This window comes from Sorex araneus, chromosome 1 (assembly GCF_027595985.1).
Source record: "Sorex araneus isolate mSorAra2 chromosome 1, mSorAra2.pri, whole genome shotgun sequence".
NCBI lineage: Eukaryota > Metazoa > Chordata > Mammalia > Eulipotyphla > Soricidae > Sorex > Sorex araneus.
In genome coordinates, this window is record NC_073302.1 from 17,819,683 (window position 1) to 17,842,643 (window position 22,961).

Below are 22,961 nucleotides of genomic sequence, written 5' to 3' on the forward strand. Positions count from 1 at the left end.
TTTAGTAATAAGTCTGCAGGGATTTCTGTGAAAAGCCTCTGGGTTCCGAGGTTGGTCTGTGTGTGCCTCTGGGATCAGGGCTGTTCAGGAGCCAGGAGCCGTTTGTGGGTGGAAACTCCGGGCCTCATTGGGGTAGGGAGAGGGGCCAGTTCCACACCTCACACACACATATTCCCCCGGCCCAACGTGAGGGCCCCATGTCACCACTCTCTCTCTAGTTTTGGGCAGGGGCAGATGCTAGATCATTTATTTTCCATTGTTCACTTTGCATATCAGGAAAGGTTGTGCGGCCACATAGCAGCTGCGCACTTTGGAGGAATAGTCTGATAGCCACATACCGGAGCCATGCTTGTAGAAGCTCATGGTTGCAGGGATTCCATCTGGAGAAGGCGGGGAGACTGCTCTTGCTCCATCTGGGGATCCAGAGATATCGGCTCGGTATGGGGCCCGGAGGATTCTCCAGTGTTGTGGTGCCCTCCAACTTTCTTCATTGCTGAGTCTATGTGGTGCATCTGAATCGGTGTTTGAGGTGCGTGCATTTGAGGTGCATGCAAGACTGGCAGCTCAGTCTTTGTACTATTTCTCTGGCCATCTTGGGGATTTCCTACTGCATCCTTATTATTGCTATGCATAGAAATAAAAATAATGAATAGGTATTAATACTATAAATAATTTAATTGATAATTTATTCATTTTGAATGAGTATTGAATATTTCATCATATACAATTAAAATTATTAAATAATTAAATTAAATAATTTATGGTAACAGAAGTAATGACAAGAATATCTAGAATTAACAGTTACACAGCACATAATATGATTGTCATGTACATATTGTTACATTTAATTATGCTGCAATTTAACATTACCAGGATTCTTTTTTTTTTTTTTTTGGTGTGCATTGCAAATGAAGAGACTGAAGCTTAGTAAGGTGTGGCAACTTCCGCAAAGTTGCAAAAGACAAAGATGAGACTTGAAACTTGAAGCCAACCCTTCTCATAGGCGGTCAAAGGGCATCACAATAGCTGTAACCTCTGCTAATTAAATGCACACCTGGCTCTTTATGTCCAATTGACTCTTTGGATTCTTAAAAGGGGTCCGTAAGAGCAGATGCTGTTATGGTCTGTCCCTCACAAATAGGTACTGAGACTCTGAAATGAACGAATTCTCTCAGATACTAGAAGCAGGAGTTTGAGGTGCATTCCTTATGCACGTGGTCAGGGTCCTAGTGGACTAGCCTGGTGCCCGGCAGTAATGTGTGACAGCCCAGTGTGTGGTTAGATGCTTGGTACAAGGACTCGGTGGACACAGGGATGTATTTGTGTCATATTTTGAAGGAACTTAAAATGGTGTTGGTGAATTAAATTTCATTTTACTCAACTCTTTTAAATCCTAGATATACGTTAGATATATAAGGAGTCTACTTACTCTAGTCCTACTTCAGAGTGGTCTACAGTGGGGGCTGGAGTGAAAGTACAGCAGGTTGGGCACTTGACTTGAGCGTGGTCCATCTGGGTTCCATCCCAGCACCACATATGGTCCCCCTAATCCTTGCCAGGTGTGATCCCTGAGTGCATCACCAGGCCCTGAGCATCTTTGAGTGCGGCCAGAAACAAGCAAAAAGGGGGCAGGGGGCAGTCTACAGGACCTAGATAGAGATCACAGAGATTGAGGCGCATGCGTTGCAGGCATCCAACCCTCAGTTCAAGCTCATCCACGGCACCACGTGATTCACCCTGAAAACCACTGGGTACAATGTGGAGATCTCTGAGCGCCACCAAGGTGACCCCAATAATCCCCCACACTAGAGGCCCTACTCTAGAACCCTCACATTGAAATCTCTGTCCCGGTTGGCCAAGAATCCCTGGGTGAGCACCTATCTTTAAAAAATGCTTTCCAGCCTGCCAGTGCACCCTTTATAGACTCTCCATAGGTTGTCTGTGCACAAGCAAGAGCACGCTAGTTGGATCTTCTTTGGCCACCACTGAGGTCACATCTGTCAGAACTGAAGAGCTGGGGCATAAGAGGAGCCGGTCAGTGCTTCTCACTAGCCAGTCTGCAGACAGCACATGCAGATTTCTCTGTCTCCCTGTTGCCTTGGGGTGTTTTCTTTCTTCATTGCTAATGACTAATAGAAGAGAAAGAAAAGAAGGAGAACAGAAAAGCAATTGCTATTAGGTTTTCTTGAATTGCTGCAGGTTTGCAAAGCTCATTAGGGAGGGCTGTGTGGAAAGACTTCCAAGATGCCCGGGGAAGGATGGGAAGACAAAGAAGCAGGAACTCAGGAGGGGAACCCCCACTACTAATTTGTAAGGACTCCATCTCTTTCCAGACCCTGCATTCTGATTCTGAAATCTTCCCTCCTAGCTTGGTTTTCAACAAAAGCATTAAAACAGAAATGCTCTCCTACTCTATGACCAGGAATACAATATATTGATGTAGGGTGGCCGGTTAAAATGTGACTTTGAAGGACTGGAGTGATAGCACAGCGGGTAGGATGTTTGCCTTGCATGCAGCCGACCCGGGTTCGATTCCCAGCATCCCATATGGTCCCCTGAGCACCACCAGGGGTAATTCCTGAGTGCAGAGCCAGGAGTGACCCCTATGCATTGCCAGGTGTGACCCAAAAAGAGCAAAAAAAAAAAAAGTGACTTTGATTTTTTTTTCTGTTGCTTTAAGTTAGGAGTTTTGAAACCATTTTAATTTTCACCAATTAGGAGGGAGGTGGGGACCACACCTTCCAGTGTTCGAGGGCTATCCTGGGCTCGGTGCTTAAGGGTCACTCCTAGTAGAGCTCAGAAGATCATATGGTGCCAGAGATCAAACCAAAGTTGGCCACATGCAAAGCAAGTTCCTCCCTCCCTATCTAGAATCCTTTTCTGGCTCGCATCCTTTTCATTTATTTAACTTGGAGCCTACCATTTTGGAGGTTCAATTTCACAAATATTTTGCAGCATGTTAGACTGCTGCTGAAGAATGCAGACCCCCTTAGTCCCCACTCTCTGGTAGGAGACACATCATAGCACACGCACACCAATTTCAGCATGGCAAGAAGAGCTGAGCGTTCCACAGATTAGCTAATGGTTCTTAGAGGCCAGGAGTCGGGGCTTTGGTTAGAAAAGAGTCAAATCCCCAGAAAAAAATAAAAATTAAAAAAAAACACAAGGACATCCAGAAGACTAGACTTCAGGATATAAAGGAAAGAATTCCAAATTAGTGGCCACCTGTGCTGGGTCTCCTTATAGCTCTGCCGTGTGAGGAGACAAGCTGGTCTCCTGTCTGGAAGGAAGATGGGGAAGAGGGAAGGGTGGGAGGGCCACTCCAGGGCTACACTTTGCATCCTATTGCTTCCCGATCAAGGAAAGTGCTCTCTCTGTCTCTCCCCCTCCGCCCCCCACTTAGTGACACCTTTCTAAGGCACCAATGTCTTCACCATTTTCTAACCATGGTATCCTTGGAGTATCCTGAGGGCCCCTTAAGGAATTGCTTAGCTCCAGCTGAGAAATACTGGTGTATGGCAACAGTAGCACCCATTGATGGAGACCTACCAAGGCTTGTCCCTCTACCAAGCATACGGACTGTTTTAGTCCAATCGTCAAGTATAGGAGGCCAGGATGATCGAATTGTCCCATTTTCTGATGAGCAAACAGACTCGGGAATGGCTTTGTGCTCTGTCCAGCCAAAGCTGCAGAGAGGATTATATATCTGGCTGCAGAGAAGTCAAACAGAAGACAGAAGCACCAAGGGAATAGGACTCCCATCAAGGCTAACTTCCTCTTAGCGCTCTGCTCATGTGATTTGGGGACACCTGTAGTAGTCAGAGAAGTAAGTGAGGGTTTGGGCTAGGGGTATGTATAATGGGCCAAAATATGGGAACGTGAGTTTTGTATGTGGGAGGTTAAGGGGGTTTGACCTATAGAACTAACTGGTGCCTGGAACATTGCTTGGTGTGACCCCCGTCCTCCACCAGAGAGTTTGCTTTCCTCCATCATCATCTCGGGGTCCCCCATTACACCCCCTCCATTCCTTCCTGCCCCTCCCCCACCATGGTAAGCTTCCTTCAACCATTTTTCAGTTTTGTTGCATTTGGCCATTATTTCCCTACTATGTTCAGTTTTTAATTTCCCTCATATGAGAGAGGTCGTCATTCTGTGTCTGTCTCTCTCCTTCTCACTAACTTCACTCAGCGTGATACTCTTCAGATCTATCCATACAGCAGAAAATCACATCATTTCATCTTTTCTTATAGCTGAATAGTCTTCCATGGTGTGTATGTACCATAGTTTCTTTATCCACTCGTTTGTTCCTGGATACATAGGTTGTTTCCAGATTTGGGCTATTGTGCACATTGTTGCAGTGAACATTGCAGGAGTGCATATGTCTTTTATGAAGTTTTTGGACCCTTCAAGTAGATGCTGGGAAGTAGAATTGCTGTGACCCCTAAATTAAAAAAAAAATAACCCCAGAGATAAGATGTCTCCCAAAATTGGGTAATGACAGGGCCACACAATGCTGGGTTTCACCAAACCATCTACCTGGACAGAGCATGAAGGATTGGGGAACCCACAGGACTGACCTCAGACTTTAGACTCACTCGGTCAGCTGGTGCTTTCTGTGTCCATTAGGTGAGATCTTTGGACAAAGACATGAATGATGTGCCAGTGCAGGGACACTCAAAAATAAGAATGTGCCTCAATACCAGAATACAAAGATGCTAATTGGACTTGAAATATTTTTAATATCACATGGGATATTCACTGTTCTCTTTACAGTGATGCATTTCAAGCTCCCGGGGGCTAAGGGAGGTAAACAGGGGCCATCAGACCTGGGCTGGGCCAGGGAGACCCACCTCAGCTAAGAGGGACACCATGGTCAGGGAGCTCACTGCCCCCTGGACCCAGGTCACGTAGACCCTGCAGGTGCGTGTAGGGAGATAGACAGACTTTTGACTTGAATCACGTTCACTTGCATCTGGGCTCTGTGATCTGGGACACAGCTGACCTTCCCACCAAATCTCATATATAGCTTCTGAGAAACACAGATAATGATAGCACTGCAGCACTATAGCATTGTTGTCCCGTTGTCCATCGATTTGCTTGAGCGGACACCAGTAATGTCTCCATTGTGAGACTTGTTTTGGCATATCGAATACGCCATGGGTAGCTTGCCAGGCTCTGCTGTGCGGGCAGGATACGATCGGTAGTTTGCTGGGATCTCCGAGAGGGATGGAGGAATCAAATTTGGGTTGGCCACATGCAAGGCAAATGCCCTACCCGCTGTGCTATCACTCCAGCCCAATGGTAGCACATGGAGGGGAAAATGCTGAGACCTGGTGAGGTTGGACCTAGTCAGGTCAGACTTTGCCCTATCCTCATCTCTTAAGTTTAATGCCTCGGATCTCTTTCTTGGGGAGGTGGAAGAAGAAGTTCAGGAAAGTGTGACAGAGACCCCAGTGGCTGCCCCCCGGCTTGTTCCCGGTGTTACGACAGGATGAGGAATTCCGACACTGACACACACCAGTGAGAGATGGAGGGCAGAGTGGTCGAGGAGAAGATAATGTTTCTCTAGCCTGCAATTTCTTTCAATTTCAGGATCGCAATTACTAGGGCAGGAGTTCGTAACAGCCATGCCTGGAATGTTTAAGTGAGTTTGGGGCCTCTGGTGGAAACGGTTTTGCATTTAGTCAGGGAAAGGAGGTACACATGTGACCCAGGCTTCACTGTGTGTGTGTGTGTGTGTGCGTGCATGTGTGTGTGTGCATGCAAGCGCTTGGAGCCCTTTTTCACGTGCACCTTTGTAGGAATGTGGGAAGAAATGAAGAAAGGTGTATGCCTGGCCAGAGGGGTGGACGGAGGAGTGGAGCTGATGGCTGTGCTTGCTTCATTGATACTGGAGGAACGTGATCCCCCTCCCTAGTCGCCCCTCCCCTCAGCACCATAATACAGATTAAGAACCATTACTTTGCAAGAGTTAAGTGTCTTTGTCTGTTTGAAATGCTGTAAACACCATGCCCCAGGTGGCTTACACAGCAAACATCGGTTTCTCTCAGCTCGGCAGGTTTCTCTCAGCTCAGCTCGGCAGGCTGGGAAGTCTAAGATCAAGTGTGCGCTGGGCAGACTCACGCCTGGAGAGTACCAGCTTCCTGGCACTCATCTCCTCGTGTTGTCACGGGGTGGAAGGAGCAACCAGTTAATTCCCGAAGGTCTCTTTAATCAGGGCACTAATCCCATTTCACGCAGGTTCCATCCACCTGGCCGTCTTAACGATCCCACCTCCTAATAACAGCCCATTGGGAATTAGATTTCAACAAATGAATGGGGGGCAGACACCAGCACTCCCCTTCCATTGCCAGGATCTTAGGGAGGACGACAGTGCATTTCACACACGGTGTGCGTTTAATGGAGGGCTCCCATCTGGGATGCTCATCCAGCACTGGTATTTTCTTTTTTTTTTCTTTTTGGGTCACACCTGGCAATGCACAGGGGTTACTCCTGGCTCTTCACTCAGAAATTACTCCTGGCGGTGCTCAGGGGACCATATGGGATGCTGGGATTCGAACCCGGGTCGGCCGCGTGCAAGGCAAACGCCCTGCCCATTGTGCTATCGCTCCAACCCCCAAAAGTTGTGTTGTTTTTTTTTTTTTGCTTTTTGGGTCACACCCAGCGATGCACAGAGGTTACTCCTGGCTCTGCACTCAGGAATTACCCCTGGCAGTGCTCAGGGGACCATATGGGATGCTGGGAATCGAACCCGGGTCGACCGCGTGCAAGGCAGATGTGCCTTGCACGCGCTGTGCTATTGCTCCAGCCCCAGCACTGGTATTTTCAATGAAGCCACCTTACTTTCAGCATTTCATTTGGACAGAATTAAACATCCCTAGCATATTTTTTTTGCATCGCTTTTTAGAACCCAGAATTAGACCCTTCCAAGTCCCGCTTACTAGTTATACACACCTAGCCTCTTAATACCTTCTCCCCCTCTTTTTAAAAAAAAATGGGAAGGGGTGAAGAAATAGCTCAAGTGGCAGAGCTCTTCTTGTCTGGCATGTGGGGGATCTGTGGTTTTCATTCCTGGCATTGTGTGACCTGCAGGAGTGGTCTGAGTCATGAAATGAGAATAAGGGTTCTCTCCGACTAAGGTCATGTGAAATGTTATCCGTGCCAAGTCCTTAAAAAGATGCTCACATATTAGCAGTCATCATTGATGAATTGATGAATTGTCATCCCGTTGCTCATCGATTTGTTCGAGCAGGCACCAGTAACGTCTCTCATTGTGAGACTTATTGTTACTGTTTTTGGCATATCCAATACACCACCCGTAGCTTGCCAGGCTCTGCCGTGCGGGCGGGATACTCTCGGTAGCTTGCCAGGCTCTCCGAGAGGGGTGGAGGAATCGAACACGGGGCGGTCCCGTGAAAGGCGAACGCCCTACTGCTGTGCTATCGCTCCAGCCCCAGTCATCATTAAAAACTTGAAACAACAGGTAAGGTGCCTTGCCTGTGCCCAACCTGGGTTTTATGCCTGGCACCACACATGGTTCCCCAAGCCTCTCCAGCAGTGCTCTCTGAGCACAGAGTCAGGAGTAAGCCCTGAGCACTGTTACATGTGCCCCATCCATCTCTTACACACACACACACACACACACACATACAGACACACACACACACACAGAATCCTTGGACACTCCATGTGTTGGACGTCTGGAGAAGATGTAGGTGGTGGAGGGAAGAAAAATAATAAAATCCAGGCTCCCAGGGCGAGATTGTCATGCCTCTCCTGTATCCTGCTTGGCCACGAGGCATTCATTCATTCCCTGAATCAGCTCTTACTGAGCCCTTGTGTGTTCAGACATCCGTGTCATGGCTCAGTGCCCAGCAAGGAATGAGGCAGGCACATTCCGTGTTCTTCAGAGGCTCAGGGTTCCGGGAGAGAGACAGCGAGTGAGAAGGATAACAGCCTAGCATGAGCATGCGAGGACAGAGGAAGGACGGGAGATGTGAAAACTCAGGGAAGCGAAGTCGAACCCCTATACAAAGGGAGATGCATTGGCAAAGTTCTGGAAGAAAGGAAAGACACACGTGAAAGGCCAAAGCCGGGCATTCGGGACGAGGGTGTGTGAAACCCCCAGGCCCTTGGGCAGAGGCTGTTCGCTGTCTTGAAGAGAAATTAAGGATGCTGGAGATGTGACCTGGCTAAATAATGTTTTCAGGGTGGTTCAGGAGGTGGGCTTAGAGTCATACAAAGGTCCTGAAGGTGAAAGGGGAGGCTGCAGAGGGGACCAAAGTGATACAGCTTGAGGTGACCCTGACTTGCCATGGTTAACTTCGAAGATGGAGGAAGGGGAGCTTGAACTAAGGAATGTGGGCACACACACACACACACACACACACAGAGAGAGAGAGAGAGAGAGAGAGAGAGAGAGAGAGAGAGAGAGAGAGAAATAGATCCAGGGGCTGAAGCAATAGCACAGCGGGTAGGGCGTTTGCCTTGCAGGCGGCCAACCCGGGTTCGATTCCCAGCATCCCATATGGTCCCCTAGTACCGCCAGGGGTAATTCCTGAGTGCAGAGCCAGTAGTAACCCCTGTGCATCGCCGGGTGTGACCCAAAAATAAGAAAAGAAAGAAAGAAATAGATCCACCTCTAGAACCTCCAGCAATGCCTGCAATCTTGAGGTTAGAACAGAAACCGTCTAGGACTGATCTCCAGGCCTCTGAAGCTCAGCATGTGCTTGTGTTGTTTCTGCTGATTCCCTGTGGCAGCCACAGGGTGCACACACGTGGCACAAAGGACCTTCATTCCAGGACATTGTCCTGGCAGCCAGATGGCCAGCAAGCTGGAGGAACCCAGCCTTCTGCAAAGAGTATTTGTCGTGGTTGTCCCGTCCCTGGGTATCTGGATTGCGGCTCTGTGAGGCGTCCAGTCTTGGGGAGGGGAAGAGGGTTCGGATGGGCACCAGACAACAGTTCCCTGTGACTGGCAACTGCAGAGACTGGGGAAGGAGCAGGACTTACAGTGTAGGGTGCTCAGAACCGGGGTCTCTGCCCAAGAAAGAAGTCAGGAGCGTGAAAGCTGACTAGGAAGCGGCCAGGAGAGCTGAGAGAAGACTGCAAAGAAGTTTCAGAGTTGCCCCTGCTTCGAAAGAGTCTCGGGGTGGGCAGGCAGGGAGAAGTCCTGCTTTTCACTGGTTTGGGGGCCACATGAACAGATGCGCCCGCCAGGTTTCTGCCCAGGGGTTGCTCTTGGGGGTGCTTGGAGGGCATCTGTAGTGCCAGGGCTCGAGCCGGGAACGCCTCCATATGGAGTGTGAACTCCGGCTGGTAAAAGTCTGTTCCAGACTTGGGAAGCACGCCAGTGGCGGCGGAGCTCGGGGTGGCAACCAAGAATCGTGTCTGTTCCTGGCAGCCCCGGAGATATAAAACCCAGAAGCCCTGGAGGAGTGGCTTCTCGGCTCTGCCACGTCACCCTTTTTTCTTTTTTTCTGAGTGACCCGAGATAAAGTACTGAGATAAAGTACCACCAGCCAAGCAGATTTGCGGCCAGAATCCTGGGCACGAAGCTGGGGGTCCGGGGCTGCCTCGATGGTGGGAAGGGTGGGCAGTCCCGAGGGGCTGCCTGAAGGAGGTGATTTGCACCAGGCACTGAGGGCCTTGTTCCCGGGCTCCCTCCCTCCCTTGCTCACTCGGGCTGTTTGCACTGAGCTCTCCACCCCTGTCCAACACCGGGTGGGTAGGTCTGGACACGACAGCCAGCTTCTGTGTGAGGATCCGTGAACCACCCAGGGGCTGGGGTACTAGCCCCAAGAGAATCAAGGAGAGACAGTGTGACCTCACATTTCCCTGCGGCCCCAGCTGCCGATTTCTGGGGTCTCCACACCTGGGCTCCTCCCCCCCCCCCTCGGCTCTGCCAGGCCGCCTGTCTTCCCTGGCAGCTGCTGGGCCTCCTCCTGCCCTCCGCACTCCAGCCTTGATTATTTCCTCCCTGTCCTGCGTCCAGACAGTGTCCTCGTCCGGCTTAAAAGCCGGCAGAGACTTTTTCTTTATTTCCCCCAAATAAAGACTCTCGTCAGCACCTGGAAGGTTTCAAATAACCGGTGGCTCCCGGGGCCCACCTGTCTTTGCTTTTTAATGTCTCTGCTTTTTATACAGTAGAGGTGCCACCACACCCCGCCCTACACACACACACACACACACACACACGCCTTCCAGATCTCACAGGTGCCATTCCTTCTCTCTCGCACCCCATCCTCCCTTCCTTCCCTGTTTTCTCACCTCCTCCAGGGAGCCTTCTTGGTTTCTCAGGGTGGGTTCAGCACCCCCTAGCTGCTGTTCTTCCTTGGCGCCGGTGCCCCCCAGACCTCCTCAGGAACCTGACACTTCCCCACTCTAGCCTGGAACCTGGACCCTTCTCTCTCACACAGTGAAAAATTTGACCTGTTGGGGGCTGGAGCGGTAGCACAGCGGGTAGGGCGTTTGCCTTGTACGTGGCCGACCCGGGTTCAAATCCCAGCATCCCATATGGTCCCCTGAGCACCGCCAGGGGTGATTCCTGAGTGCATGATCCAGGAGTGACCCCTGTGCATTGCTAGGTGTGACCCAAAAAGAAAAAAGAAAGAAAGAAAAATTCGACCTGCTTTCTCCTGGCAGCTGCGTGGGTCTATCCTGTCTGCCACGCCCGCCCTCTTCCCTGCCTCCATTCTTGCCCTCACCGATGCAGGCCACGGGGCAGTATCTTTCGGGGGATACTGCTGTATTCCTCCCCGGACTCCCCCCACCCCGCCCCACCCGCTGACCAGGCAGCCCCTCCCGACCACGTGTCCCCAGGTGCAGATGGAGGTCAGTGGGACATGCCTGGTCTCTGGGTCCCCGCTGGGACTCACTTGTGACACCCGAGCTCAGCCTGGGGCCCTCCCCGCATGCATGGCGCCATGGCACCGTGGAGGCAGCCTCCTGAGCGGGGCCGGCATGCATGGCAGAGGCCACTGCCAAAGTCCAAACAGTGAGCCCCCACGCTCGACTTGCTAAAGCCCCATGTTAGCATCCTTGGCCTCCTCCATCACCGCCTCCATCAGAACCGCTGCTCACACCCGGAAATCCAGCAGCTGTGCACTTCCACTGAGGAAGATCCTGGGCCTGACTTCCACCTCCTCCTTGCCCTTGAATTTCCTTTCCTTGGAGTTTGTGTGCACTTAGGGACTAAAGGGGCTTACAGGACTTATACCCTAAATCTGGGTGTAAGTTCCTGCTCTCCCAGCCCATTGGCTGGTCTCCTTAGCCCGAGCTGGCACCGGCCCTGAGGGCGGGCTGCTTAGGGGACAGGGCCATGGCTTGCCAAAGGCCCGGGACTCTCCAGCAAGTCTTCCCAGCCTCCCGATCTTCTCCTTGCAGCAGCCCCTCTCCCCGGCGGGCGGGCGGGTGGTAGGACCGTCCCCTTCCTCTCCCATCTGGAGGGAGCTCCCAAGGTCCTAGCCCGCGCCATCTCTACATGAAAACAAGACCCTCTGATCTGAGGCATCCGGGCTGGCTTTGATACTGAGGGAAGCTGCGCTCCAGTACAGGCGGCTTCACAACCATTGTCTAGCTGGAGACACTACAAAGTCAGCTTTGAGATGCAGAGCAGCGTGATGACCCCTTTTTTCCGAGATGGTATCTCTGCTTCTACCAAAGGGATGGAAGCCTTTGATTTCGCAGGAGGGGTGCCATAGACAATGAGATGCATGGAGAACGGAAGAGGCTCCGCTTTAACCTTTTAGAAACTGCATTTCCCTTGCACACATTTGCACACTTCTGTCGCAAGTATTTGTGCACAGACATTGACTGTCAGGTTTGGGGGCACTTTGAGGGCAGAGGATGTCTTTGATTCTTGTAGTCCCATTATCTGGTTCAAACACTAAAAAAGAGGAAGGAAGGGATGAAGAAAGGAAGGAGGGAGGGAGGGAGAGAGGGAGAGAGGAAGGAAGGAAGGAAGGAAGGAAGGAAGGAAGGAAGGAAGGAAGGAAGGAAGGAAGGAAGGAAGGAAGGAAGGAAGGAAGGAAGGAGGAAAGGAAGGAAGGATGGAAGGAGGGAGGGAGGGAGGGAAGGAGGGAGAGAGGGAGGGAGGGAGGAAGGAAGGAGGGAGGGTGGGGGAAGGAAGGATGGAAGGAAGGGAGGAAGAAAAGGAAAGCAAGAGGGAGGGAAGAAAGATGGAAGGAAGGAAGGAAGGAAGGAAGGAAGGAAGGAAGGAAGGAAGGAAGGAAGGAAGGAAGGAAGGAAGGAAGGAAGGAGGAAAGGAAGGAAGGATGGAAGGAGGGAGGGAGGGAGAGAGGGAGGGAGGGAGGAAGGAAGGATGGAAGGAAGGGAGGAAGAAAAGGAAAGAAAGAGGGAGGGAAGAAAGATGGAAGGAAGGAAGGAAGGAAGGAAGGAAGGAAGGAAGGACGGAAGGAAGGAAGGAAGGAAGGAAGGAAGGAAGGAAGGAAGGAAGGAAGGAAGGAAGGAGGGAGGGAGGGAGGATGGGAGGAAGGGAGGAAGAAAAGAAGGAAAGAAGGAAAGAAAGAGGGAGGAAGGAAAGATGGAAGGAAGGAAGGAAGGAAGGAAGGAAGGAAGGAAGGAAGGAAGGAAGGGAGGGAGGGAGGGAGGGAGGGAGGGAGGGAGGGAGGAAAGACTCCTCCCCAAGAAGAGCAGAGCTTGGGGGCAGGGCTGGGGGCTGGCACGAGTATGAGCATCTGTTTCAACTCCAACAGACCATAGAGACACAGCGCTATAGAATGGCCAGAGTGTCACCCTGTGATAGCATCTCTCAGGTAGGTGCTGGAACAAGCCAGGGGGCAGAAGTAGCCGCGAGTGCAGGTAGGGAGCACTTCCTGTGTGTTCAGGGGAAGAAGGTACCTTTTCAGGAGGACCTGGAGTGATTTTTTTTCTTCCAAAAATAGGTCAGGGAACCAAATAAATCTGGGACTCTCTGGCCTGACACCTTTGCATGCTGGGTTCTAAGAAACAGATTTTGTGAAGCCTCCTTCCTCCCTCTCTCCCTCCCTCCCTCCCTCCCTCCCTCCCCCACACCTCCCTGTCAGGAGATATCAGTGCCACCAGGAGAGCAGGTCCCCCTCCCCCAGTGGTCATCACAGGACGCTCCCCCCTCAGCCCACATCTCCTCTCCACAGGCAGAAAGACTGGTTCCTAGGACAGGAGAGAGGGTCAACCAGGCAAAAGCCCTCATTACCTTCACAAGTCTGATGTTGTCCTTGTAGGGGCTCTGGACAGCATACGGGGACCCTGCCCACTCCCCCACTGCAAACTTAACAGCCTTCCTGGAGGGGGGATGGAGAGGCAGCCTAGAGAGCTGGCTTGCTCTGGGGTGATTTACTTCCCTGAAATACCTCAATTTAAATGCTAATTTCCCCGAAGGAGGATGAGGGCTGTGCGTGCTGGAGGCTGTGTATTAATGTATCCAAAACGAATATTCTTAAATGCAAGGGGGGGGGGGCGGGGGGAGCTGGCGAAGAGGCCAGTTTCCCTTGACTCCCTGGCTGCTCTGATCTATGTTTCTTAGAGGTCCTTGGGGGACGGCGGGCGGAGGGTCGGGGGCAGATGCTGAGACTGGGTGGGCCCGGCTCTGGCCTGGGTGCACAGAGCATCTCCAAGAAACTCCCGCATCTCCTGTGGGATTCAACTAGCAGGAACCCTTCCCCTCACCACCCCCACCCTTCTGCCAAGGAAAGCCCCCAAAGACTTGCATCCACATCTCCATGAGTTTGAAGACCTGATCCTTCACAAACCAGACTTACTCTGTGTTAGGGCGAGGATCGAGATCTCCCTATTACGACAAAGAGACTCCAGAGACTGCAAACAGCAAGCAGGGTTTATTGTAAGACTGGCTAGCCAGGGTCCAGCCGCCTACGTGGACACGCAGGTCCAGCAGGTTGGGCAAAAGACCCTGAGCTTCTCCAAAGGAGATCTTATATAGGCCTTCCTGACCGTTACAGCAGAGCCCGCGCATTCCCTAGCCAATAAGTTCATAATTCGACATGCCTCTCCCTCCAATCCCATTAGGCCGATCTGCTTGTCCAGCTTATAGATTTACAGGTCACAATTGCATAAGCACCTGCACAGGTCGAGGGCTGAGCCCGGGCCCGGGAGGCTATCTGTCTGGATTATACCCTTATATGGTCATAGCTCAGGAGTCCGCACATTCCTCTTGGAGCAAGCAGATAGCAGAGGCCTGAGTGGAAAATACACATTTTTTTTTTTGTCTTTGGCCCCGCCCAGGGCAGTCCTGCCCTAACACTGCTTCCCTCTCCCCACGGACAAGATTCAGGAGAGCAGAGCACCAGGAAAGCGTGCGTGCCCCGGAGGTGGGCATGGTTTTCTGGGTGCCGTGGTTTCTGCCGAAGACCCTACGCTTCCTGCCAGTCTGCTTAAGCACGCCCCTCACCCCATCACCCTGACCTCCAGCCCCAAAGACTGCACACACGTGTGCACCTTTCACCCAGAGTGGGGTGGGGGGTGGGGGGCTAGCTCTCACCCCGGTCGAGGGAGACCACCTCTTCCTGTCGGGTTCCTGTGAATTCCCAGGCCCTGGTTCTATCCCCAGCCCCCCGGGGAGCAGATCCCTGCACACTTACGAAATTCAAGCAAAGAAAAATAAGACTTTGAAGCTTCTTGAGCGAAAGCTGGGGAGTTTTCGGCATGACTCCTGGAAACGCCTTCGATCTGAAGCTTTCTGGGGCCCTGAGACAAAAGATCAGAAAGGACACTATTAAAAGACATAGGACATGCCCACGTGCCTTTTGTCCCTGGATTTCCCGTCTTAGCTCCCTCAACAGTGTCCGCCCTGCACAGTGTGCTCTGGGCCGGGTACAGTGAGTGGGACCCTGGAGTGAGGGTGGGGAGGCGGGGAGGGGGGGACAGGGAGGAGGGGGTGTTCTGCGTGGTGCCCATCAGTGGTTAGCATCTGTGAAGCTCTTCATGGAAGAGCCAGATGCCGAGAGAACAGTGCGGGAGAACCGATCCTGAGTTTCTCCCCGACCTTCTAATCAGGTGTGGAATGGTCAGTGGGCGTCGGCCAAGTGCAGGGGTGAGTACAAGCCTTTCCGAAGGGGAGAGTTGGCGGAGGCTGGATAGTACAGTGGGCAGGGCGCTTGCCTTGCATGAGGCTGACCCGGCTTCAGTCCCTGGCACCCTGTATGGTCCCCTGAGCCCATCAGGAGTTGATGCTTGAGCAGCAGGCCAGGGGGAATCCCGGAAAAAGCAGAAACCAAAAGGAAGACAGGTCAAACAGGGCAGCGGGGAGAAGCGGGTTCTAGGGACACTGGAACTCGGAGCGGAAGGAGTGGACTGGAGGCTACGGAAAGGGACGCCCCACCTCTGACTTCCCACTGCTGGATCCCTGGGGTGCAGAGTAGGGAAACTTGCGAAAAATGTTGTCAAATGCACGGGACATCTGATGCCCCAGGCACCTCCTGCTTCCGGAGTCGGAGTTGAATGTGGAAAAAATTCTGATACATTGTGTCCACATCATTACTCATGTGAATTAGCATTTGGGGTGTGGCGCGGTTTGAAGAAGTGGTCTCAGATCACTGGGTGAGGCTTGGTGTTGACTTCGGCAAACACAGACACATGGAGGCACACACCAAGGCGTATTTAGACATGCTTAGACACACCAAGACCTGCTTACAGCCTCCACCGCCCTTGCAGCGTCTTCCCGGGCACTGGGCTGGTAAACCGCTGACGACCTGTTCTCAGGTGGGCCTCGGGGCAGGAGCACAGACTTTGGATGGCCTCACTGTGCATGTGCTTCCCTGAGCGCCCGGTGGACGCGCTGCTGGGCTGCCGTAAGCGCTTGGCCTGAGCCACTTCCTTGCTGTGGGCTCCACTGGCTACTCAGTCTCCCCAGCACCGTTTTCTACATCTGGAGTGAGTCCTAGCTGTTGCCTTCGGACATCTCCTGCCATTAAGATGTCTCTCGGGGAGCTGGAGCAATAGCACAGCAGGGAGGGTGTTTGCCTTGCATGCAGCCGACCCGGGTTCGATTCCCAGCATCCCATACGGTCCCCTGAGCACCGCCAGGAGTGATTCCTGAGTGCAGAGCCACGAGTAACCCCTGTGCATCACCAGGTGTGACCCCCCCCCCAAAAAAAAAGGTGTCTCTCGGGGCTGGGGCAGGTAGGGCATTTGCTTTGCACACAGCTGATTCCGGGTTTGATTATTCCCAGCATCCCATATGCTCCACCGAGCACTGCCAGGAGTAATTCCTGAGTGCAGAGCCAGGAGTATCCCCTGTGCATCACCGGGTGTGACCCAAAAAGAAAAAAAAAATGTCTCTCAAAGACGAGCCATAGTACAGTGGGTAAGGCAGATGCCTTGCACATAGCCAGCATGAGTTCGGTCCCCAGGACCCCTTAATGTTCCCCCGACCCCTGCCAGGAGTAAGTCCTGAGCACAGAGCCAGGAGTAATTTCCGAGCACTGCCAGGTGTGGTCCCTGAAAAAAAAAAGAGAGAAAAAAAATTTTCATTCTCTGCCTCTCCATCTCTCTGTATCTCTATCTCTGTCTCTCTGTGTGTCTGTGTCTCTGTCTCTGTTTCTCTGTCTCTGTCTGTGTCTCTGTCTCTGTTTCTCTGTCTCTGTCTGTGTCTCTGTCTCTGTTTCTCTTTGTGTGTGTCTCTGTCTCTGTCTCGCTCTGTTTCTCTGTCTCTGTCTTTGTCTCTGTCTCTGTTTCTCCGTGTGTGTGTCTCTGTCTGTGTGTCTGTTGCTCTCTCTCTCTTTCTCTCCCTCCCTGTGCCCACCTCCCCCCACTTACAACAAAGCTGATAATTATTTTTATTGTATTATCTCCTTAAAATGTGTTATTTAGATGATAAAGATTCACTAATTTCCTGGTGGTTTTTATTTTTCCCACCCACACACATCAGGCAAACCCCAAGAATCTGAAGTCGGTGTCTGACCGGCCGACCCGAGTCCCCCTTTCCCTCGTGGGTGGGTTCCGACGCCGCTGTCTGTCGGGGTTTCGCCCACCCTGCGGAGTCCCCAGGGCTTGGCATCCCCCAAGGCATCCCATCCGCGCGCGCAGCACCTGCCGCGGTGGACGGATGCAAAGGCGCTGGGCGCCCTCTGCTGGCAGCAGCGGCGCAGGACGCGTGGCCACCGCTCGAAATGAGGCGGGGTGTGAGAGGGAAGGTCTCACTCACGGCTGTCTTCTCCTCCACGGCTTCAGCCTGGCCTCGCTGCCCACCCGCCTGCCCACTGGCCTGTGCACGCCCATGGCTCCATCGTCCCTGCCTCCTGGGAGCGGAGGGGGAAAACCGTCCTCCAGGATAAGGCAGGCGACTCATAGGTTGCTCAGGATCCCGCCGCCCAAGGTCTCAGGGGTCCGTCCTGCTGGTACCCAGAGGGCAGAGGGTCTGGAAGGAGGCGGGCAGAGGGTCTGGAAGGAGGCGGGCAGAGGGTCTGGAAGGAGGCGGGCAGAGGGTCTGGAAGGAGGCGGGTGAGAGGGCTTTCACCCCTGCCGTGTGGTGATGGAACACGTGCTGGTGGACGTTGGACTCAGGTTCCCTGGAGAGTGAGGTCGGATGTTCAGATCCCGCATCCCCAGAGGGCTCAGACTTCCAGACTTCTCTGTCTCCAGGCAGCCGTTTTCCCACTGACTGACTGACTGAGGTCTCCATCTGTTCCCTTGGTGAGGAGTAAACGGGGGTCCCCCAGCACATCCTGGTTCAGTGCTCCCTTGAGCACTGCTGTGGCTCTCTCTCCAGCCCTGCCAACCCCAGCACATACAGCCAGGAGGGTTGGTAGCACTGGACGGAGTAGTGACCAGGACCGGAGACTCCGGGCCCAGCCCTGGGCTGCAGCATCCCAGTCACGTGTCCTTGAAAGCTGACACAACTTGAACTTCAGCTTTCCTGTCTCCCACTGACTGCGTCCTTAAGGGCCTCAATCTCCTGCGGTTGGGTGAGGACTAACTTGGGGTTAACTTTCCTAGGAGTGTTGCCTGGTGCATAGAGGCTGCTTGGTAAAAGGCCATTATCTCCCTGCTGGGGACGTCGCTAGGGATGGAACTCAGGGAACTCAGGCACTGCGGGCAGCGGGGCCTTGCTCCCTCCTCGTCGTCTGAGTCACCTGAAGCACAGAGCCAGAAGTTGCCCCCTATGACCATTGGGCGTGGCCCCAACGCTTCAAAAAGAAAAAAGTTATTACCATCACTGTTACCGATGTCACTGCCACAGACTGAATCACTTTCAGGAGCCTCAGTTTACAGATGAAAACATGGGGGTCCGAAGGAAGACCCCAGGTTATCCAGTTTGGAGTCAGGAGGGAGCCAAGTCTTGAGCCCCCCCCCTCACCCTTGTCCCTGGGGTCTTCCAAGAGAGAGACCCTGGCCCAGAAGCTTCCAGCATCCCCCAGAGTTGCTGAGAGTTGGACCTGAGGGTCGCTTCTACACGGCGAATGTATTGTCTCCCCACCTTGGCCCGGAAGGCGTGAGGGTCACAGGGAGGGCCCGCTCTACCCCCGGGTCCCCTGGCACCCAGCTCTCCAGGACACCCAGCACGTGCACCCTGCATGGATGAGCAGTCTTGTGACAGCCCCTTCCTCTCTCTGTGTCTTTGAGAACAGGTGTGTTCCCCTAGGGGCCTTCGCAGGAGAAAAAAATAGTTCCTGGGACCCTGTTCAGTGCTACTCGGTGCTTGCAGGAGGAGGCAGATCTCCCCGCTCAGGGCTTCCTCCTGGCTCTGTGCTCAGGAGTCACTCCTGGCAGGACTCAGGGTCAGACCTGAGTCGGCCACATGCACAGCAAGCGCCGTCCGTCCCCGCTGTCCCAGACTCGGCTGCTTCCCCCACGGGCTCTGGGGTCAGACCCCAGCACTGGCAACGCCCCTGAATGTCACGCCTCGCGCGGTGGGGTGCTGTGAGCAGGAGCCGAGAAACAGACCCAAAGGGCGGGCAGTGCCCGTTGGCATCAGTTGTCCAAGCGGATGGTGAGGGCAGGGACCATAGTACTCTGGCCCCTCGTTTGTGTTCCGACCACACGCTCTCGTGTCCCCGAGCCCCCTCCAGCCTCCCAGCATCCTCTTCCTCCTTCCTGCAGTCTCTCTGCTCCTCTCCACAGGGAAAACAACTTCATCAAGGACTTTCCTCAGCTGGCCGACGGGCTGTTGGTGATCCCACTGCCGGTGGAGGAGCAGTGCCGCGGGGTCCTCTCGGAGCCCCTCCCAGACCTCCAGCTGCTCACGGGTAAGACGCGCATGCCCGGTCCCTCCCAGTCCCCGACTGCGCAGTTGGTGCCTGGCATCGAGACGGGACCCCAGGTCTCGCCTCTCCGTGAGGAATGGGGAGGAGCGAGGGGTTTGCCTCTGGGCCCCTACTGTGGGCGGGGTGGGGTTAGGGGCACTCCGGGGACCCAGATTACTGAGCAGAGGGCAGGGCTATTGTCCTGGCAGATTTCAAGTTTTCAGCACTTGTGTCCTGTCAAGAACTCTCGTTGCTAAACCCTCATTGTTCAACTGCTACCGCACCTCCAAAACTGAACCACTGTACCCCCAAACAGCACCTTTCCTCTCACCAAGCCCCCAGACAGTCTATGCTTTGCTTTTTGAGCACCACGTTTAGGGGGTTTGTTTTGTTTTTGCTACCCCCAGTGGCGCTCAGGGGCCTTCACCTAGTTCTACTTCTGGTGGTACTTGGGGGACAGGCAAAGTCTTTTCCCCAGCCCTGGGCTTCGTTCTTTTAGATCAATAAGACCCTGCAGTCTTTGCTGATGTCGTGGCAGTGGGAAGCCATGCACTGTGGAATGCTTGATGCACAGGGTTCTGTCACTAACACTGTCACTGTCATCCCATTGCTCATTGATTTACTCGACCGGGCACCAGAAACATGTCCATTATGAGACAAGCCACGGATAGCTTGCCAGGCTCTGCTGTGCAGGCGAGATACACTCAGTAGCTTGCCAGGCTCTCCGAGAGGGGCAGAGGAATCGAACCCAGGTCAGCTGTGTGGAAGGCAAATGCCCTACCCGCTGGGCTATCACTCCAGCCCTGTTCTGTCAGTGGTGTGAATTTTAGGATTATTGGTTTGGGTTTTCGGAGTCTTTGGAGATACACCAGTCATGGATCTGTTAACTTACCAAGAGTTGAAGCCATATTTGAAATAACCAAGAAGGAAAAAATTCTCTTCCCTTTCCTCCCACTGGATGAAACCACTTTAGCCTCTGGGTGGGGACCTAGCTAGCATCAGGGAAGATGGGGCTTGGGGCATAAGGACAAGGAATAGAGTGAGAGTGGGTGGATGAGGGTGCCCAGAAATAGCTGCTGATGGAGCATCTGCCCTGCTGGGTACCAGGCTCTGTCCTAGGCTCTTCCTGGGGTGGAAACAACACAGGCGATGGCTCTGACCTCTCGGAGCTCATTTCTCGGGAGAATCTCAAATTCCAGGCAGGAATCCCGGGAGAACTGGAGACAGTATCAAAGAAGAGGTTGACAGGTGAGGCAATGATTATGTAGCAGGGAGATCCAGGGAAGAGTGATGGCAAAAAATGATTTTAGAAATGAGTTGATCATTAGAGAAGGATTTTTTTTTTCCATCTCATCCAAGCATCAAGCCTCTGAGAAGTGAGTTGCATCAGCAGCCAACACCTTTGGGCGCCCCTCCCTCTCTCTTGGGGATGGGTCTGATTGCCTGAACCCCCTCCACGCCCAGGAGAGTCATTCTAACTGGCACCAGAGGCTGCCGTGCGTCGGGCCCTGGGATCGAGTCCCACTGGGGAGAGCCTATCTTCTGCCCTCAGGCAAAACCAGACTTTTTTTTTTTTCTCCCTTACCCACTCCGCTTCTCCCCTGGCCTCTGCAGAGAAAGGACAGAACAGAGAGAGCAGATAAAGAGAGAGGACAAATTGATAACAAAATAAACTCGCTCTAGCAGGCCATTCTTTGGGGAGGATGGGGATCATGAATATTTTACTTTAAAATGAAAGCCTCAAAAAAATGATATTATTTCTGAAAAGGCTAAGGAGAGGCGGGTTAAAAAAAAAAAAAAGGTTGACAGTAATGGACAACTTTAATACTGCAATAATGTCCAGGAAGAAATCATTTGTTCCAATGAGATTCTCATTTTAATCTTAGTATCAAATATCTCTTTAAGTGCCTCCGCACCAGGGGACAAGAAAGAGAAAGGGAGAGAAAATGTGCCTGCCGCGTGCAAGGATACATAACAACAATAATAATAATAAGCGTCGATATGACTAGCATTTCCTTTCCTTGTGCTTCCTGCCCTGATTATAAAACGAGGAGTCTGTAACGCAGAGAGGAAAAAATTTAGAAAATGGAGACGAATATGGGTCGGGAAGTGAGAACCTTGTGTATCTTGTGTCCACCTACACCCACGACTGCTTGCTCACATTTTGTTGCTCCTCCTTTAAGTGTCTTTGATTTCCCAAAGCACTTTAAAATTTTTTTTTCTTTTTTGTCACACCCAGGATGCTCAGGGGTTACTCCTGGCTTTGCACTCAGAAATTACTCCTGACAGTGCTTGGGGGACCATATGGGATGCCAGAGATCGAACTCGGGTCAGCTGCCTGCAAGGCAAATGCCCTACCCACTGTGCTATCGCTCCGGCCCCCTCCCAAAGCACTTTTAACGGCATGCGACTTTGAGGTGCTCTTCCCTTAAAAACAGGGTTCGCTGGTCTGAGAAGTTCAATTCTAATGTCCTGCAACCCTCCTGGAGTTGAATATGCAAATGAAGTTATGAACAGCACAGAGAAATTTTCTTTGCAAAATAAAAACCCCACATGTTTATCTTCCTTTAGTCAGTATTGCTTGAAACAGGAACTACATCCACATACGTTGCTGGTGCCTGCTGCAGGTGGACCCCCCCAATTTCTGTGTCAGGAGACAGCGGTACATGCAGGGGGCGGCAGGCAGAAGGGGGGCAGGTCACCAGTCAGGCAGGAGTGTTCTCTGTAAGGTGCTCTTGGGGGGGGCTTAGGAAGTGGGGAGCTGGCACCCAGAAAGAGCGAGACTCTGCAAGCCCTGGGGTCTCCCCAGGCCCCTGGCAAAGCAGGGCCATGTGGGGGGCTTCAGTCTCGGGGGGTTCTGGAGGCACCCTGGCCTCCTGGGCAGCTTGCCCCCCGAGAGAGGCTGGCACTCACGCTGGTCTGCAGGAGAGAGGGGTTCTGCACGCTGCTGGGCGGAGCATCAAGGCAAACGTGGGGCAGAGAAGCGGAAAACCAGGTCTGGGGGTTCAGGTGGAGCTTTTGGCCCCCAGGAGAGAGCCCACACTCTCGGGTCCACCTCTGCGTATCATGGCACAGGTGGCTTTGGCATGACCCAGAGTGCAGGGTGGAGGTGGAGGGGGGGCGGGGTGTGTCATGGCTAATGCCGGGCTCGCTCACGGGCGCGTCTTCTTCCCTCCCCAGGAGACATCAGGTATGACGAGGCCATGGGCTACCCCATGGTGCAGCAGTGGCGGGTCCGAAGCAACCTGTACCGCGTGAAGCTCAGCACCATCACCCTGTCTGCAGGTGAGGACCCCCTGGGGCCACCTTCCCTGCCCGCCAGCCTGGGGTGTGTCGGGGGCCCTGTGGAGGGGAGGGTCGTGGACAGATACCCAGTGAGGGGCTGGGATGTGAATCCAAGTCCCGTTTCTGGTTTTCCAAGTCCCCAGAGCTGGTGGCTGGTATGTCCTCCCCAGGTCCTGCTCCTCTTGTGTCTTGGTGGATCCCTTTTCCCTCCCGCCTCCTGCACCCTATTTAGCACCATCCTCTTTCTCCCCAAACGCTCACCCCTGCATCTCGGCCCGTCACCCACCCCTACACTCCAGCAAGGATTCGCTGTTCTCCAAAAGGAACTTGCTCTTTTGTGCCAGCAGCTTGTGAGCTTGCACAAGCTGCTCCCTCTGCCTGGCTCTCCTCTCTTGGGGATTCCATCTCCCCAAGACTTGGACCAGCCCCCCTGTTCTCCAGCCCCTCAGGGAAAAGCTGGAAGAATTCTGGGGGCTG

General features: G+C 53.1%; 1 protein-coding gene across 4 annotated transcripts in view; it reads left to right on the forward strand.

Moving 5' to 3' along the window:
• The window catches only part of ASTN2 (astrotactin 2), a 1,092,638-nt gene that overhangs the window by 757,065 nt on the left and 312,612 nt on the right, over positions 1-22,961 (forward strand). For all 4 annotated transcript variants that reach the window (XM_055128058.1, XM_055128127.1, XM_055128183.1 and 1 more), the window contains 2 exons: positions 19,078-19,202; positions 22,380-22,484. In XM_055128058.1, the coding sequence (XP_054984033.1) occupies positions 19,078-19,202; positions 22,380-22,484 (230 nt within the window). The remainder of the gene's footprint in view (positions 1-19,077; positions 19,203-22,379; positions 22,485-22,961) is intronic.